Genomic DNA, 20153 nt, shown 5'->3' on the forward strand with positions numbered 1-20153 from the left:
CGCACTCCAGGCAGCCATCCGCCCGGCCCACGGTTGGTCCAGGGAGGAGCGAGGCAGGGGCCCGCCGCCCCCGCCCAGGAGGGGGGAACCCCGGGGAAAAAAGAGGGCCCACAAGGGGTGTTGTAAATATGGCCCGACCAGGCTCGGCCACAGTTGGAAATTTGGCGGGGCCCAGCACTCAGGAGCAAGGACCAGAACCCACCCCCCAGGGACACGAACACCCCCGGCTCAGATATAATGTGAACCCCCCCACCGCGCGGAGAGAGCACCGCCGGGCCCAGGAAGCCGGCACCCCGGGGACACAGCCGCCGTTGCAAAGGGGCCCGTACCCCCCACCAGGGAAGAGGCAGGGGACAGATGGTCCTAGGTCCCACCTTCCTTGCAAAATGTGTGTGCGTGTATGTGTGTTTAAGAGAGTGTGTGTGTGCATGTGTGTGTGTTTATGTTGGGATGTATATATTGAGGGGGGAGGGGTGTGTGTACTAAGGGGGGTGCGGTTAAAATTGGCGGGTAGGGCACTAAGGGGACATCTCCTGAAGAAATTCATTTATTTTGATGAATTCTTTTGTCTAAGGCATTTTTTTCTGCAGGGATGGAAGCAAACTGAGGAGAAAATACTCAAAAATAAGCAAAAAAAATTGCTTAAATGGCCTAAAACGACTCATGTTAAAATAGTTTGTCCTCCCCCGCTCCTCTGCATCAATGGACTATTCCACCCTGATGCAGTGAGCAGAGACGCTTACAAGATATAAAGAATATGAAGCGTAGTTTTCCACAGGGAAAGTGGTCTTTATCATTATACTGTTGATGCAGTAAAAGACAAAAACATTTCACACAAAATTCTATTGTACGTTAGACAACAAAAACATATTGTATATAAAATACATTTGTTTAACATTTAAGCCCTTCCTGTTGCTAATTTGCAGTGTGCCAAATAACCAATTACTGCACTTAATTTAGCTTCATTTTGAACGGAAAAACGTTCTAGAATATTTTTCAATTTAATTGAAAGTAAGTCCGGACGCTACGGGTTTAAGCGCTATTCAGCAGACGTTTCAGCCTAGGAAAGGAACCTGTTAAGAATCATAAATACATACAGAAAGCCCCCCGTTACTGTTGGCCTGGGGCCCCCAAACTGCGAGGTCCGCCACTGGACCTCAGAGCAGGAAGTGTTTGGGCTTTTTTTTTTTTCAATCAGCCACTTTGACTTTAATTTTATTTTCCTTCTTTCTTTGAATTCTTCAGAATAATCTTTTTTACCCGCCCTCTCTAATTTGATCCAGACATTCTTGACATGGTGTAACTGGATTAGAATGAATGAAATATCCACATTTTTTTCAATATTATAAGTATCATTAAAAAAGAATGGCAAAAGATGAGATATTCTCACTATAAAGTTGAAAAAATTGGCAAAACTTTTCCCACTGAAAGAGTTTCATGGAAGCAGCCACTTTGAAATGATCAGGAAAAGCTCCTCTACTGCCCCTAGTGGAAGAACGATGAACTACAGGGCAGAAAGCATGGACCAAGTCATCTAGAATCCAGAAAAACATATTGAAGAAACTTGGAACAGCAGAGTTTGTTTTTGGTTGGCTGGTTGGTGTTTCCAGCCTCCACTGGCTGCATCCAGCAGACATTTCTTGGGTTCATCCTCTCAAAGAGAAGTAAAGGAACTGAGAGAGCTCACTGAAGATTTTCAGCTCTAAGTTTAGCTGGCCTGACCCCCCAACAGCAGAGACCCGGTGACGTGTGACGGACGCTGGGCTGGTCCACCGCTGATCCCACTGAGGTGTTGCCGGGGAGATGGACCTCCACCCACAACACACACTGAAAACAAACGCACACACACACAGCGGACACACTCCCTCCTCTGGTATTGTGCTAACTCCTGCAGGAATGTGTGGAGTCCAGGCCTCTGTGGTCCAAGCAGATGTGTTGCTGTGGAGGAAGAGCAGCTGAAGGACGGATGTCGCAGACTTTGCTTCTCCTTTTTTATTCAGCTTTACAGTCCCGCTACGATCCTCTTGGTCTTTTAATGATGATTATTCCATTTTTAGACAAAATCTAGGACATAGTTTCTGCAGAGCAGCAGGAGTTTCTTAGAAATTCACCTCTGAGTTGTAGACGGGACACAACAACATTTTGTCATTGGCTCCTGATTCACAGAGATTTGAATGAAGAAATACTCAGAAAGGCAGTTATAATGGAAAACTAGAACTGGAGTCTTCCAAACAAATCTGGTCATTTAAAAACCCCAAACTGTGATGCAAACTGTAAATATTGATGAGAAATTCATTCAGAAATAATAAAATAATATATATTACCTGTGTAATTGTTATCATGTTTTAATTGGGATCAAAGATAAGAACAAAAAAGGAAACAACAGAGAGACTTTACATAAGATTAAGAAGTGAAATAGATAAAACATAAATAAATACAAACTTTGCTATAAGCTTAAATTAAACCCTGAAGAACCCACAGGGTCACATTAATCCACAGAATTTTTGTTCTCAGTTTTATTTTGGTAATTTTATTTTTTTAATTGTAGTCCTTCATTGTTTTGGCTGCTGTTTGGCTGTGCGGCTTCCTGCCACAGTCCAGAAACACGCTTCATAGGTCAATCAGTGATTCTAAATTAGGTATGAATGTGTGTGTGTGGTAGCGCGGCCTTGCAACAGACTGCCAACCTGTCTGCCAACCAGAACACCAGTGGGGGACATGAATCAGAACACAAATGGGGGACCAGAACCAGAACACGGATGGGGGACCTGCACCAAAACACGGGTGGGGGACCTGAACCAGAACACCAATGGGGGACCTGAACCAGAACACAAATGGGGACCTTAACCAAAACACGGATGGGGGACCTGAACCAGAACACCAATGGGGGACCAGGACCAGAACATCAATGGGGGACCAGAACCAGAACACCAATGGGGGACCTGAACCAGAACACCAATGGGGGACCAGAACCAGAACACGGATGGGGGACCTGAACCAGAACACAGATGGGGGACCTGAACCAGAACACCAATGGGGGACCAGAACCAGAACACCAATGGGGGACCAGAACCAGAACATCAATGGGGGACCAGAACCAGAACACCAATGGGGGACCTGAACCAGAACACCAATGGGGGACCTGAACCAGAACACAAATGGGGACCTTAACCAAAACACGGATGGGGGACCTGAACCAGAACACCAATGGGGGACCAGGACCAGAACATCAATGGGGGACCAGAACCAGAACACCAATGGGGGACCTGAACCAGAACACCAATGGGGGACCAGAACCAGAACACGGATGGGGGACCTGAACCAGAACACAGATGGGGGACCTGAACCAGAACACCAATGGGGGACCAGAACCAGAACACCAATGGGGGACCAGAACCAGAACATCAATGGGGGACCAGAACCAGAACACCAATGGGGGACCTGAACCAGAACACCGATGGGGGACCAGAACCAGAACACGGATGGGGGACCTGAACCAGAACACAGATGGGGGACCAGAACCAGAACACGGATGGGGGACCTGAACCAGAACACCAATGGGGGACCTGAACCAAAACACGGATGGGGGACCTGAACCAGAACACCAATGGGGGACCAGAACCAGAACACCAATGGGGGACCAGAACCAGAACATCAATGGGGGACCAGAACCAGAACACCAATGGGGGACCTGAACCAGAACACCAATGGGGGACCAGAACCAGAACACGGATGGGGGACCTGAACCAGAACACCAATGGGGGACCTGAACCAGAACACCAATGGGGGACCTGAACCAGAACACCAATGGGGGACCTGAACCAGAACACAAATGGGGAACCTCAACCAGAACACTAATTGGGACCTAACCCAGAACATCAATGGGGGACCAGAACCAGAACACCAATGGGGGACCTGAACCAGAACACCAATGGGGGACTTGAACCAGAGCACGGATGGGGGACCTGAACCAGAACACGGATGGGGGACCTGAACCAGAACACGGATGGGGGACCAGAACCTGAACATCAATGGGGGACCAGAACCAGAACACCAATGGGGGACCTGAACCAGAACACGGATGGGGGACCTGAACCAGAACACGGATGGGGGACCTGAACCAGAACACCAATGGGGGACCAGAACCAGAACATCAATGGGGGACCAGAACCAGAACACCAATGGGGGACCTGAACCAGAACACCAATGGGGGACTTGAACCAGAGCACGGATGGGGGACCTGAACCAGAACACAGATGGGGGACCTGAACCAGAACACCAATGGGGGACCTGAACCAGAACATCAATGGGGGACCTGAACCAGAACATCAATGGGGGACCTGAACCAGAACACAAATGGGGGACCTGAACCAGAGCACGGATGGGGGACCTGAACCAGAGCACGGATGGGGGACCTGAACCAGAACATCAATGGGGGACCTGAACCAGAACACAAATGGGGGACCTGAACCAGAACACAAATGGGGGACCTGAACCAGAGCACGGATGGGGGACCTGAACCAGAACACCAATGGGGGACCTGAACTAGAACACTAATGGGGCATGTTTCTGTGTGGAGTTTGCATGTTCTCCCCGTGGGTTTTCTCCGAGGACTCCGGCCCACACATGGTCCAAAAACATGGTTCATAGGTTAATTGGCAACTCTAAATTGTCCATGGATTGGGAGAGTGTGTGATTGTGTCCTTGCGACAGACTGACGACCTGTCCAGGACGTCTTGTATAACAGTGATGACAGGACAGCATCAGTGTAAACCAGCACACACTGAATGCCCTTCTGTTAATGACACATTGACACATGGATTTCTAGACATAAAGTCTTATTTTGTCCTTCAGAATGAAGTATTTTTTCATCTACGCCGCTGTTCAAAGTCCTGAAAACATTTTTTGGGTTGACGTTCTTGTCTGCTGGTTTCCAGCGTCTGCATGCCGTTCATTAACAAACAGGCGGGTCAGAACCGAGCGTGCTCTGAGGATTGTGATGAGTCAAAGCTGAGGTGTGACAGAGGACATCTGCAGAATGCCTCCAGGCCACGGAGGGCGGGGGCCCGATGGGGGCGGGTTGGAGTGCCTGAGGTACAAGAGCTCCTCCGTCACGCTCATGGGTGCCAATGAGCAGGGCCTGCGGGGGCCGAAAGCCGGTGTCTTCTGAGGCTGACATGGACATGACAGAGGAGCTGACGGAGACGGAGCCGGGCGACTCTCCTTCATCTGGAGCTCCAGGTTTCAGCGGAAACTCCCAAAAGTTTCTGTCCCTCTGAGGTACCGTCCCACCTGCTGAGCTTTGCTTTCAGAAATTTGCTGCCTGATTTCGTCCTGTGCCTCCAACACTCGCATGGCCCAAACTGACCAGGACATTTGCTCCGTCTTAGTTGAAATTGTGAGGAATAAGAAGACCTGTCTGTGTCACTCCACTTTCATGGGGCCTCCAGGGCCTCAGCTGGCCTCATGGGGGTGGGGGGCCCATCTCTGTTTTGATCTTCCTGTGTTTGCTGTCAGCGTGAAGCGGGCTGAGGAACTCTGACAGCTGATCGGCCCGGGGGAAAGGCATGCAGCCGCCCCCGGCGTGCCGCAGCTCCACGAGCTATTTATACCCACCTTCCTGCTCAAGTGGCCACGTCTGTTCATTCACCCCCCCAGCACAGCAGATAGCAGCACATTGGAGGGCATCTCCACCGATGAGACGAGGAGAGCCGTGTCTGTTGATGGGACGTACCTGAAGCAGAATCAAGCCAGAGATTTTCTTTGTTCCTTGTGCTATCCTATGGGGTCCAGATGACCCCACCCTTCCAGTGACGTGTTCTCCCTACCATGACAAAGGTGGAGAGGATTTCATGTAATCCATGGACACCAGTGAAGATCACAAATCATTGAAGAAAAATGGTTGTGGGGTCCAGATGACCCCACTCCCAACGTTAACGTGCCTTGGAGGCACGTTAACGTTTGGAGTGGGGTCATCTGGACCCCACCAGACAGCACAAGGGTTAAGCTGCTGTTCTTCGTTTTTGTTCAGGGTTATATTGGGGGAGTGGAGGGAGGAATCTGGTGAGGGAGGGGTACCAATTTTGTGTGATAGTCCTGTGTTTTCTGTTTTAACACATTTTCACATTTTATGGCTAATCCATCTGCTTTTTTATGTAAAGCGCTTTGTGTTTTCTGTCGAAGCGAAAGGCGCTACACAAATAAATAAAGCTTGAGTTTGAAAGCTTTAGTTCATAAAACACTTTACACGATTTACAGACTTCAAACTGACTTTGAAAACTCAAATAACAACTAATCAGGTATAACCATAATATAATCTAACATAAGGAATCCAAAACCAAAGCTCTGAAAGTAGTTGTAGCTGTTGGATTATCATCTGTCTTATTAATGGTTTTTACAGCCATGTCTTTTATTTCTTTTGAGCAACAGAGTCAAAGTCTTTGTGTCGATCGTCCTCGGACATCAGTAGAGCCACCGACACGTCAGCAGCACTGACTTGTTAACTGAGGAGACAGTAAAGCAGGGAGGTGGTAAACAGCAGCATCCGTTTAGAGTTTCAGTGGCTCCTTTGTCGGATCATTCTAGGAAAAGCTCAGCAGATCTTGGAGGGTTTTCCTTCGACCGTGTTTCTCTGCACTAACATCTTTCCCAACATCGAATCTCTGCCGTCTTTGTGGTTATTGAACCTTCGTAAAGGAATGTTAAGGCCATGAATGTGAGTTTGAGCTCACTGTTTTCTTCTCTTTCATGGTTGTAACATCTGCATCAGCAGCTTTGGAACGACCTGCAGAAGAAACGCTCATCTGGAGCAGAACTGGGCTGAAACCGGAAAACATTTTCTACCATCTTCACCTACAGATCTTTTCTTCTTGTTGATCCGACTTAGAAGAAGATAAAGCTGCATGTCGTGTCAGGGGCACCCACATTTTTGCATATCTAAGACATAACCTGTGTCTGATGTACCACCCTAACCCCGAGATAGTGCCCTGTATAATAATAATAATAAACTTTATTTGTACAGCACCTTTCAAGATAAGAATGCCAAAGTGCTTCACAGTAAAACACAGAAAAACAGAATATAAAAATACTTGGGAGTGGACAGCTGCACAAGGTCTTTTATGTAGACCGGTGCTTGGCTGTTAAGATATATAGAGCGTTCTCCATTTCCTAGTGCTCTTCGAATCTAGAATTCCAAAATCCAGAGCCCTAGAAATTTCCCAGAAGTCCCTGCGAGAAACCAGTGTGCAGCGACGCTCACTAGAAAGGTGAATTTAAATTTTAAAAATATTTTTTAATCAACCATCCACGTTTTTTATCTTCAGAAGACAGTGGACTCATAAATAATCGTCCCAAAACGCTCATATTAATTACAGTTTAACTTTGTGGAATCGATGACGTCATATATACCGTTAAAAAGAGAAAGTAGTGAGGTTGGTGTCTGACTTGCTTTTAAAATCCAGGGCACTACATAGTGCTGCTATATAGTCTTTTAGTAGTTAGGGGTTGGGGGGGTGGGGGATTTGGACAGATTGATATTTCTAACCACAATGGTCCTTCAATCTTGCAGAGCATCAGCAGTGTGATGGAAGTGTCCACGTTTGATCCGCACCTTTCTGCTCGGCAGGTTGACGATGTTCTCCGACACAGAAGTGGAACTTCCACAGATGTCTCACACGTCCCTGGTTCTCGTGACGGACGGGTCGGAGCTCTCCTGTCTGGGTAAAGAAGGGGTCGCCCAAAGGTGTAAGGAGAAAGAGGAGCCCCTGGGTCAAGCCTGCACCCCCCCTTTGAGCCTTGTGATGCAGCGCGGCACTGCGAGGCACGTGGTTCCAGAAGGGTTCCACGAGGATCCCTGCGTGTCCATAGTTGTGCAAGCAGAACGTAAGGCCATAACCCTGAGAGTCCTTTGCATTTGGCTTTCTTTAAGATCATTTTAATCCAGTCGTTCTCTGATAATCGTCTCACGAAGCGGAGGCACGCCCCAGAACCGGTGTGGCACCACATTTGGTTTATGATCCCATGATGTGACTGATTGCATCATGGAGCGTTCTGGTGGCCCGATCCGTTTTGCTTGTTGTTTCTTTCCAGGAGAAGACTTCCAGGAGTTCAGCCCCTCCAACACCCGCTGCTCCTTCTCTCAATCGCGCCTCCTCTCTCCAAAGCCCAGGTGGGTTTAACCAGCTGGTCAAACGTGGGAGGTGTTCCACTTTGTCCCAGAGAGGATTTCATCCAGAAAACATTTTCCTTCAAACGTAAACATAATATACATTTTTAGAGATAATAAATATGTTTTTACGTACAGGCATAAACATAGATTATCATCTGTTGTTCGTTTGGATTTCAATAATGAGAATGAGTGGTCCTCATACATGAAATACCCACATTCCTCATTTCTACACCTGAAAAATCAATCCTTGTTATTGAGGAAGAGAACATCCCCCACAATGCATCTGGGTTCAGTCAGACCTGCAGATTCCAGTTCAGCTTCAGAGATCCACTCGATCCACTGATGATCCATCATGAGTGATCAAACCTCTGAAGGACTTTCAGTGACATTAAGACAAGAAGGAACATTAAATCTACGACGTTCATTCAAGCTTCTGTTCAAAATCCAACAATCAATCACTGAAATGAAGAATTTCACAAAGGCTTCCAGAAATAAGTGCATGAAGTAAATGTTTGTAGTCTTTGTTTGTCTTTTTACTTCATTGGATGAGAAGAAAAGTTCAGAGAAACACTGCTGCATTTTTAAGTTTGACAAGTTTGTTTTTTTGATGGCTGGACGAGTTTCAGCACAACAGCTGATCTTTTGAACCTGAATGAATATTAGTGCAACATTTGTGTTTTCACTGTTCCTGCCTCCATGTTAGATTTCTGTTTTTAACCACAAAACTCTTCAGGATGTCCTTCCTTCCGTCCTGCTCCTTCTTCTCATTTTGCCTCCAAAAGGTTCCTTCTAGAAAAGGATTGTAGGAAGTTTTCTTGAATGTCATCAACTGTTGGGTGTGTTAACCCCCCCCCCCCCCCCTTCTTGTTTGTTTCACATCATTTCAGATCGTGGAATGAAGTCTTCACCAACAGCACAGATGAGGAGGACCCCTCAGCCCCCCCTCCTCAGAGGAGACAGTGCAGGAGGACAAGAAACAGACGGAGGAGACAGGAGGAAGGGGAGGAGCCTCCCATCATCAGGGGTCTGTGGGTGCAGGAGATTGACTGGCTGAAAGCCACGTCAGCTGCTGGAGTCATCCCACCGCCTCCTCAGTTTACTGACCCGCCCCCGTGCTGCCATGGCAACCCGCCGGGCACATTTAGAGGCTGTGTCTGTGGGACAGAGGAGGCGCCACAGAGGAAGTCCGTCCACGCAGACGGCAGTGATAACAGAGGAGGCTCAGACTCCGACTGGGGGTCCATAAACTCCCGTGAGAGCCAGTCGGACTCTTCTTGTGTGGTTGAAGAGGATGATCTCGGGGAGGGTCCTTGTCTCGAACTCCTGCATGTGTCTGGATTTGAACCCTCGCCTCATGCAGGCTGGGACTCTGACTCCACAGAATGGGTGCCGAGTCCCCTGGGAACGCCAGCCTCCAGCAGTGTCCACAGCAGCGTGGACTCATCCCAGAGCGCCGTCCAGGACGACCCCGGGGACGGCGTGCTGGATGAGCTGAGAGGCAAAGTGAGGCATATTTCAAAGTTCATCGTCTCTGCTTTCCTCAGAGCTTCCATGAAAGACATTCTGAATGACTGGAAGACCTCAGCGTTCGCCAACCAAGGCCTCCTATTTCACAGAGTAAGACGTTTTAATGTTTATCTTCTCTTCTGCAATTCCACCTAAACAACAATGAAGCTGGAATCACGTGCAACAAACCGCGAGAAGAACAAAACATGCAATTTCAAATTGGCCCCGCCCATTTTAGAGCCAGGTCTCCTTTGATGAACAGATAGGACTTGAACGCATGGCATGACAAATGAAGGACAGATCTCTGGTCCAGTGAAAGTGGGATTCAACGGAGAGTCAAAACCTTTACAGCTACTGTAAAAAATAAACTGCATCCACTGCTCTCTAGTATAAAAACCCTTTAAGAAGCACAAACTTTCCTGCTGTTCTTAAAAGCACATCTAAGAAATCTGAAGAAATCTTTTGGTCTTAAACCTTGGAAGCAGCACAGCAGAGACACTCATGAATGCTTAGACGGCTGCCCAAAACTGTGTGCTGTGTCGCCCCCTTGTGGCCGTCCTGGCCCATCACGCTCTTAAGATGTCCTGTCAGCAAAAATTCTTGATAAAGAAATTATTTTGTTTTGTAAATAAATGTTTAACATTTTGGAAATACCGTGATTCGAATACATGTAATAATCATTGCAGGAAAAAGAAAATGCAACATTCATGGTCTTTCTGGACATAAATAGTGATAAAACTGAATAATTACAGCTCTGAATATGTTAACTTTTGATGTTGAAACATTCATATACTGTCTACAATTTGACACGTTTTGTTTACAGCTCATTGCTTATTACTGTCTAACTTTTAAATTTGGTGTCAGTCACAGGAGGCTTTTAAAACTGAAAGGCACCACAAAAAGTCCTTTTGTGCTGTTTCAATCCTTAAAAAACACATAACGACATTAATTAGAGCCCCAAATCTCTTGTTTTTTGTGTAACGCTGAAGAGGAAAAGTTCAGTTAGGAAAACGTACTTTTTCTAAAATAAATCAGAGGATTTGGATCTGACTTTGATTGTTCTGCAGCTCCTGCGGCCCAGCAGTTGTCAGTACCGGGAGTGTGAGGAGTACTCTGTCCTTCATCACATCCAGAACGGCTCCTACGGGGACGTGTTCTGCGTTCGGGATAGAAGCACCGGATTCCAATGTGCTGCCAAACGGGTGAGCTGCTGAACCCACGTCCGCCGCTCCCGGTGGCTCGGTCTAACTGTGCTCTCCTCTCAGATTCCACTGAGTCACTTCCACAGTGGGGAGGTGAGCTCGTGGAGCGCCCTGAACTCCCCCCGGGTTGTGGAGCTGTTTGGGGTGGTGAGGGAAGGCCCAAACGTTGTGCTGTTCATGGAGCTGAAGCAAGGTCACTTCTTGAAAGTGCGACTGAAAAACCTGGAGAAGAATGAAATCATAGAAGTTCTTTTTTGTGTGGTAATTGTTCCAGCTTGCTTGGGCCAGCTTTTAAGGCAGACGACCTGCCTCCCGGAGGATCTGGCCCTGCATTACCTTCATCAGACCCTGGAGGCGCTGGAGCACCTGCACAACAGGAAAGTGCTTCACCTGGATGTGAAAGGTGTGTTGTTTGCTGAGTCGATGTCAGGTTGGTCCTTTTTAGCATCTCTGTATCCCAGGATGATGCACTGAAACTCAGTTATGTGCTTTAAAAAGCTTTAAAGGTTTTTATTGACAGCATTCTCAGGCCTTGGAGTATCCTGTACGTATTACAGTACTTTAAATTCCACTCATGTGTTCATGATCTCAGGGAAGCTTGATGGTCATCTTTGTTTACTTTCCCTTGCTGATGATTTCATGTTGCATCGATCTGATGGAGTGGGGGGGGTCAGTGATGTGGAGGAGACTGGACAGTTATGGGGGGGGGGGGGGGGGCATGGCAGTGATAATCTCTGAATTGGAAGTCCGTGACGGTGCTGGTGATGGGGGGAGGAGAGGGGGTCTGGATCGCTGCATCCCAACTGCATACCAGAATGTTTACATTAAAAGGGTCCAGCAACTGTTGTGCTAAATTAGGCCTGCACAATATATCGCAAATGTATTGTTATTGCAACATCAAGCAGTGCAATTTGCATATCGTAAAAGACGAAAAACACGGCCAAAATCGCAACGAATGGTTACCTGTGCTAAAAGAATCGTATGGCAGCTTGAATTATTTAGGCATTTGACCAATCGGATGGAGCCCTTTTGTCCTAGCTGTTCGTCTCCAATGCTGACGAGGGTCATTTAGAGTACAATTTTTAAATTGTTGCAGTGAAAGGGGAATTATGTTTTTGGTTGTTTTGCTATTTGTTCACATACCACAAGTTATATCGTTATCGCAATACTGATCATTAACATCGCATATCGCAACTTTTGCTCATATCGTGCAGCCCTATGCTAAATTTAGGAAGCATTTATTATTTATTATATTTGTCTTCATTGCTTCTAGCTTATTAGCAAATTTAAAAAAAGGACTTTTCGGAAGTTTGTAGTCTTTTGTTGTTGTTTGTAATATCCATTTCTTTTCCCGCCGCTACATCCCTGTCACGGTCACTGGGTTGCTGGTGTCAGAACTCTGTGACACCGGCGGGAGCAGTCTCCAGTGTACTGAAGGCACTTCATCTCCCAGCAACCCTAGCACACACTTCCTGGATGCCGCACACCTGACTCTCATTCACTCATCAACCACAGCATACTGAAGCTCTGCACTGAGCTTCATTCAGTGTGAAGTTTTGTTTGTGCCACTCTGCCTTCCTTACCGAGCGTTACATCTGGACCTGATCTTCTGTCTCCTAACCGCCTGCCCCGACCCTTGCCTGGATCCTGATTGCCTGGTCTCTCCTCTGATGATCTCATGTCTGCTGTCGACTCCTTCCTGATCCTGATTTAGCTTTGTGGACTTTTAGCTGCGCTAATAAACCTCCTGCGCTTGGATCCAGCCGCCTGCTCTTGTGACTTCTGGAACTTTTCCTGGCTGCTGATGGGTGAAGGCGGGGTGCGCACTGGTCAGGTCACCACTTTGGTACCGGGCCACACAATCACACACACACACACACACAAAACTAGGGACACACACACAAGAAAGTTTGTTTTGTCGTAAAGAAAGTTAGAAAAAAACAGGATCTAACTGCTGACAGATAAGGGGAAGTAAATAGATGATGAAGAGGGTGAAAGAGCCCTGAGGCACACCTAGAGGGACTGGATCGGGATTGAACTGAGAGATGAGGGTTGAACCGGTCCAAAGGGATGTGGGCGATGCCGATGGTGGAGTCTGGTGAGGGAGATCATTTCAGTAACCTAGTGGTCATTTGAGGAGCTGCAACATTTGTGTCTATTGTTTGATTTAAAGGAGGGGTTTAGGGGTTTGTTTTTACAGGACTAATGAAATCCAAAGACGCATGAGAAATGTAAAACCAATATCACAAGGGGCTTCTGCAGGGGGGGGGGGGCTCTCTCCACCTCAGAACTTTCACTCAAAAGGAATCTGTCATTAATTTTTTCAATTTTTTCAATTTTTTTCCATTAATTCCATTAATGGAAACAAGTCCCTTCAGACCATCTTCCCATGGAGCAGAGTCTGTAGGCTCGTCCTCTTTAGAAATCAAACTACTCTTTCAGAGACTGAGGCTTCGTCTCCCTGCTTCTCAGTCGACACTTTGATCTTTGAGACACCAAATACAAACTGTCTGACTGAATCCTGTGTGTTGATTTTATTCCAGCTGACAATGTGCTGCTGTCTGCAGACTGCAGAGACACATTCCTCTGCGACTTTGGCCTCTCAGAGACGTTGGAGGGCAGTGGGTGGAGCTCCAAGGCCGTCATGGGTGAGAAGATCCTGAAAAGTCCCTTTTTTATTTTTTTCCCTAACAAAACTGCAAACCAAACCCCTGAGACGTGTGCTCATGCTGGAAAACACAGTGGTTTAAGGGAAGTCATGATGTCATTTCTGTCACTTAATTACACTTTTAATCACTGCACTCATTCAAACAACATCGAATAAACCAATAAATGTAGTCGGTGAATCTAACTCCAGAACCCCCCCCCCAATCAAATCAATAGACTTACTTCATCTGATGTCAGAGTTTACCAGCATCATGAAGTAAAAGTGTGTTCCTGCATGTATTGCCTTTGATCAGCAGTGATTTAAAAAAAAAAATTTTTATCAGTTCTGAGGCACAAAGATGTCAAACCAAACCCTGAGGAGCTTCTTTTCATTGCAGGAGCTGCGTTTCCGGGCACAGAAAGCCACATGGCCCCTGAGGTGGCAGGAGGGGACCGGCTGAGCGCCAAGGCGGACGTGTGGAGCAGCTGCTGCATGCTACTGCACATGCTCAATGGATGCCAGCCCTGGATACGATGCTACTCACATCCTCTGTGTGTCCAGGTCAGAATCCCGGTCGTGTTTTTCATTTACCATCAGACAGAAGTTCACGCTTCTCTGTCTGACAGATTGTTAACGAGCCCCCTCCTCTGTGGGAGGTGCCGTCCAACTGCAACAACTTCACGGCCAAAGTCTTTAAAGCCGGACTACAGAAGGATCCAGAGAGACGAGCGTCATCAAAGGAGCTCAGGAGGAAAACCACCAAAGCCCTCAGAGCAGGTTGATGCTTTTCCCATGCAGTTACCGTTGAGCGACTGCAAAACCTTTTTACAAACGTGTCTCCAACTGCTTCTTCTGCAGTTTTGGAGACATCAGGTGATGACCTTTTCAGTCACATCACTTCTGTGGATGTTTTCTCCACAGTTGGGGGTCTGAGTCCCTCTTCCATACATGCAGCCTGTGAGAAGCTGCTCCTCTGTCAAAGGCAGGACGACAATGGCCTCAGCGTCTCATCTTCTCAGATCCCAGTCACCAAAAACAGACCTTCGGCGCCGCTCTGGGTGAGCCCCTGGAGGACTTTGGCGGGCGATGAGGACAGCAGCCTCTGTGGCCATGGTAGCTCAGACCAGCACTCTGATGTAGAAACCGACTCTGTAAATGGAGAATGGGAGTCCTACCCAGATCCCCTGCAGGAAGAAAACAGAAGTGCAGCCGAATGGGACACTGGGTCGGAGTCAGACATCGATATCTACATGGGAGAGGAGGAATTCCTGCAGAACAAGTGTCAGAAAACTGACCGAGACTATGAGGGAGACTGTGAGGAGGAAAGGGCCAATGAGGAGGAGGAGGAGGAGGAAGAGGAGGAGGAGTGGGACTCTAGTGCATCAGTGGAACATCCTTTTTCTCTCAGAGACCTCTTCCCTTTGCTGCAGAAAGGTCAAAAGAGATTGTGGGGATCAGAGGAAGAGCTGGAATATCTCAGGAATGGTGAGTCTGAAAAAAAAAAAAGAATCAAAGCAAAAACTGAACAAAGCTTGTTGTCACATTTTGCAAAAGAAGTACCCGTAAGAGAAACCAACATGGTAATAAAATGCATTGATTAGGTCAAATTTTACAAAAACTTATGTTACATGAACACATTTCTGCTTTAAGTCCCCTTTGCAATCATTTCCAATGGTCCTTTAAGACAGGCATGTCCAAAGTCCGGCCCACGGTCCGCATGCATCCCGCACTCAAATCTCCATCGGCCCGCAGGCTCCTGTCAAATCTAGGATCATTTGTTTCTGCTTTTCAAATACGAAATTCTCAGTAATTTGGGTAAAAATGGGTCTAGTTTTCAATTGCAATAACATTTAATGTTATTGTAAGTGTTCAATTAATGCTGGTTCACACATTTTCACCTCACCAAATCTGGCTGTCAAACAGTTTGAACCCCCCTGTTTTCAGATCAGACACTGAGTTTTTGGCTGAGGTTCTATCCTCCTCTCCTGTGTTTTTCTCCACCGTCTTTTCTGGTTCTTGACAGTGTCCAGCAGGTTACAGGAGGAATTCCAAACCCTTACCTCACCGCTACACTTGAAGACACTTGTCTTCCAGATAATTTTGTAAGGACTTTATTGTCCGGTCCAATCATTTTACAATGATGTCTTAACAACTGTGTGGACCCCTTAAGGTTCATTCTGTTTAAGGGATGGGCAGGGTAGGCTTGGGTCAATGCACCACTCCCTTTTTAGGTTACTTTTACCCAGAATTCAATGGGAAATGTTGGAATATCCATCCATTTCTCCATCTCTCCCCTTTTCCGGCCTCCTATTCTTTTTCAGGGCCACTTAGCTTTTAAGAAATCTTTCTAAAAGGGTCAATAAAACTTCCTACAACATTTGGTTTGGGAAAATTGGATCAAACAAATGTTTTTTTGTCCACTCTTTTCACCTGTGACCAGGGGTAAGCTAAATTTATTTTCTTTACATTAAAAAACATCCAAACATCATATGTCATTTTACCCATAATTCTTTGCCCAAATCACAATTAATATAATCATTGGTGCTTTAAAAAGAAACAAAGGTGGTGGTTCCCACAAATGTATGCTCGTTTGCATTTTGTGGAAAGAGGAACAACACAACTGTACAAATGATAATGACAATATAAACCAAGATGAAAGACTTTTCTGGACTAATAAAGGGATTTCCAGATGACTTCCTCAGGAAAACGTGAGAATGCGGAAACAAACATTTGTCAGTGAGACCACACATCATTAGGAATGGAGGTGAAGCAACCATTTGTCTAATCAAGCAAGAAGTCCGACTGCTCGAAGCAACGAATAAAAGGTCGTAACGCTGGAACAGTTGATTCCAGCTGATGAAATACAAACTGAGAAAGGAAAACTGCTGGTGTTATGAACAACAATTCAGTCTGTTTGTCAAAGCAGAGTCCATCGTCCAAAACATTTCTTCCTCTCCAGATATCCCAGTTGGGACCACAATCCAGTGCTGGTCTCCAGAACCTCGAGATGAACCTCCGTCCTGCTTCAGCTGTTCAGACACCTCCCAGATGGATGCATCAGAGAATGTGAGATTCATGCACAAAACCTCTAAAATGTCGTCTGCACCAGTGAGAGCCTGACCCATAAAACGGCCACATTTCCTTTTTCTTCCAGGACTCTGATCATTCTTCTGATGACTTGAGCTCTGGCGTCTTCTCTTCCTGCAACCGTCACTCGGACGGGCTTCTGGAGTGGAGAGCGGCGGACCGTCAGCGGTCCTCCTGCTGCTTTGAGGGTAAAACGACTCTCCTGGTCACTCGCTAATCACCTGCCACAGTCTGACATTTTAAAATCAGGTCTCTGGTTCTGGTGATGGCAGGTGTTGATGTCTGGATCGAGAACATGCAGGGGGAGTGTCTGCGGATCCGAGAGAGCCGGCAGGTCAACGTGGGTCATGTTGCCGTAGGAATCAGTGATCAGGTATGAAATCCTGCCTTCATTTAGCAAAAAGGAATCTTGATATCATGTTAAAATCGATTGAAACATATAAGTCTAAGGGACTTTGTCAGACTTTCACATCTTTCATCACATGGATCCTTCACCAGATCTGGGGAAAGGCCTTCACTTTGGAAAGTTTGGACAGAAAGCTCGTGCCCCTGGAAGAGAAGGTCAAAGTGTCGGGTCTGTGGCTCCGCTGTGTTCCCGCTCCTGACGGGTGTCAGCGCTGGAAGTGGAGGGTCAGAGACGGCAAGCTGGAGCTGCGGGACTGAAATGGACTTGAAATGCCGGAGAACTCTTCTTCCTGCTCAAACATCGTCCTTCTGTCATGAGGTTCACTACCTTCTTCAAAGACTACGACGCCCATCCAGACTGAGGCAACAGCATCCTCAGTCGTGAAAGACAGAAAGCCGAGCCGAAAAAAACAAAGCTGTGGATTCACCTGTTGCTCTACATTCCAACAGCTGCCTGTGGCCACAGGCTCGGAAAAAAGCAAGTCTCCCAAAGGAGGTTTGCTTGTGACTCTAGCAGAGCTCCGCTTCAGGAATTCAGACCTCGGATGTCCAACAAGACCCAGGAAAAATAGAGCTTTGCACAAAAGTTGAGAATGTTCTGTATTTCAATAGGATTCTTTTCAGAGAGGGGAGATCTGAGGACGGAGAAAAGGATAACGGACGTGCAGGAAGGTCTGGGGGTTGGCGCCTCTGTGACCCCCGTCAGAAAAAGACTGAGATGAACGCATGGAAGAAAAAAGGTTGAAGCCCTGTGAAGAAAATGTCTCCATCAGCAGCAGATCTGGACTGTTGACACAGAGCAGGTTCGGCCCCCCCCTGGATTTATGCTGTTGGCTCTGACCTGCAGACTCAGCAATAATGGAGATCGTTCAACCAAGCTTTGAGTTTTAACAACACTTTGTCACTGACGACCTCTGAAATAAACAGGATCTGTTTGCCCCCCGCGGCTGTGGATGACCTTTTGGGGCTCCTCTGTGGAGTTTTCTGTTTGCAAAAAACTCTTCAAACCAACATTATCTTTGCATTAAAACTTTTTAATAATGTAAATCATACAAAGATTGTTACAAGTTAGGGACATCTTAAATCTTTAAAAACAAATACTTTCTATTTAAAACATTTTTGAACGTCTTTGCGTTTTTTTCTTTGATTTAATTAAGTACAGATGTGGTTTTTATGCTTTTCTGTTTAATTTTAAACTTCCTCTGTGTTTCTGTGGGGAAAAAATTCAGAAATAAAATATTTAAACAGGCAGGAAAAAAACTAAATATTGCTAATAGACGTGACAAAAAACAATGTATAATAAAACATTTGGTGTATAAAGACTGGATTTAAAGGAGCATAAACTGTTTAAATTGTTGGTATTTTGTCAAACTTCTTTTGATTCCTCAAGTTATATGAAACAGCATTTTGTCAAAAACACAAAGACACTTAAAATATAATCTTATTTTGCAGCACTAAAGCACTTTAAGATGTCTAAAATGATTAAAATCTAAATGAAAAACATTACTGTTCCATAAATATTCCATTGGGAATAATGTACATACTCAAAACGCTACAGCCAGTTTAAAAGCGAAGCTTTTACGTGGAATTATCACGCATCGTTTCCAAAACAGGACAAACTCAGGAGTGCAAGAAACCAGATTTATTTTATTCTTTAAACGTGAAGCAGCTCAGGTCCTGCAGAAATACAGCAAATGTCTGGATGCTACGGAGACAGGAGAGGGTTAGTGATGGGAAGTGATCTTGAGTGGTCAGAGCAAATGCAGGCTCACTGGGATGAGGAGTGTGAGCCGCAGGTAGCAGAGAGGGGGCGGAGTTAAGTCCTCTGTACAGCAAATGGATGGAAGTCAGACACAGATGTCAGAAAAGAGAAGGATGCTCGTTGGAGCGTGGTGGAACTCAGGAGTCTAGGGCTCAGTCACAAGCACTCTTGATTTTGCAACCCAAAAAACTGGTCTCCAGGAGGGTCTCTGGGAAATGGTTCCAAAATTGCAGAGGTGCAGGGGCTTATGAGGCTTGGGGCAGAACGGTGATGCAGGGAAACAGGAGCAGAAAACGGCCATAGCAGCATGGAGCTGAGAGCAGAATGGCTGGGCAGGTTAGCTGGAAGCGCGGCTGAGTGGCGAGCAGACAGGTAGGCGAGCAGGCAGAGGACAGAGCAGGTGAGTTGACTGAATGCTTGCAGTGCAACGATCCAGCAGAGAGTGAGGGGCAGAAGCAGTGATACCTAAAAGAAAAAAAATACTCATCACTCACCTTCAGCAAGCCAAATAACCAGCTGTTACTTTTGCTCATGGCGGACCACCTCTGGTGGGATATTTATGGTGGTCTTCTAGTTGTCAAGTCTTTCCCACATTGAACCAAACTGAACCCATTTAAAGACATTTGGGGAACCTGTACTGGTGTTTTGAGTTCAGTAGATGATGGTGAAACTGTAAGAAATATTCAGAATTTGAGCAGATTTCTCCACTCGATCAGGATTTTGCGAAATCCTGTTTTCTAGGGTTTTATGAGCTGGAACCTCAATTTATGTAAAAAAAACAACAACTTAACAATTAAACCTGGACCCTGAATCTATACTCTATGAAAGCTTAGTTCTAAAATGGAATTATAAAAAAATGAAAACACTTTTCCATGTATTTTATTAAGTGTCTGTACATTGCCACACAAGTGAGCTCATATAAATGATGGTTTAGGTTTTTGGTGTCTCTGGAACCTAATGTGAACCTGAGAATGTAGGAAAAAACAAAAAAAACGTTAATAAATAAAAGCAAACCAACACTGACATGTATAAAAAAGACAAAAAGAGTCAAACAAAGAACAATGGATCCAAGTAGAAAAGACACCAAAGGAAATTCAACCCAAGAAAGACACTGAACACAATGAAAACCCGCCTGTTGTTCAACCTAACAACAAGGAAGAGAGGACAATATCCTTTATTTGTCATGATCATTGTACGCCTTTCTCGTGCACTCTGCTGGAGAGTGCCGCATGTTCGATCCCTCCCTCAGCTGTCAGCGGCTGAACCGTCCTCCTGTCACGTTGACGGCGGTGGAACTTGAAGAACTTGAGTTAACTTCCTCGACATTTTGTGCATCGTCGACGCACAGACGATCTTTCTGCTGATTGGACGGAGAGC

General features: G+C 46.2%; 1 protein-coding gene across 4 annotated transcripts; it reads left to right on the forward strand.

Annotated features, from left to right (window-relative positions):
• The first annotated feature begins 5046 nt into the window (after positions 1-5046).
• map3k14b (mitogen-activated protein kinase kinase kinase 14b) lies at positions 5047-18371 on the forward strand. 4 transcript variants are annotated; one of them, XM_023949803.2, is made up of 15 exons: positions 5047-5280; positions 7625-7881; positions 8089-8167; positions 9055-9784; positions 10741-10875; positions 10939-11068; positions 11150-11278; positions 13419-13523; positions 13920-14083; positions 14149-14299; positions 14444-15007; positions 16482-16588; positions 16677-16797; positions 16882-16982; positions 17108-18371. In XM_023949803.2, exons 2-15 carry the CDS (start codon positions 7632-7634, stop codon positions 17270-17272), a joined length of 2931 nt encoding a protein of 976 aa, XP_023805571.1. In that variant the 5' UTR covers positions 5047-5280; positions 7625-7631; the 3' UTR covers positions 17273-18371. The 4 variants fall into 4 exon arrangements, with proteins under 4 accessions (XP_023805571.1, XP_023805572.1, XP_078793714.1 ...); XM_023949804.2 differs by having other exon boundaries at positions 13443-13523; XM_078937588.1 differs by having other exon boundaries at positions 5129-5838; positions 13443-13523.
• Positions 18372-20153: the final 1782 nt, after the last annotated feature.

This window comes from Oryzias latipes, chromosome 19 (assembly GCF_053564925.1).
Source record: "Oryzias latipes strain Hd-rR chromosome 19, Olatipes_Hd-rR_3.1".
NCBI classification, from domain to species: Eukaryota; Metazoa; Chordata; class Actinopteri; order Beloniformes; family Adrianichthyidae; genus Oryzias; species Oryzias latipes.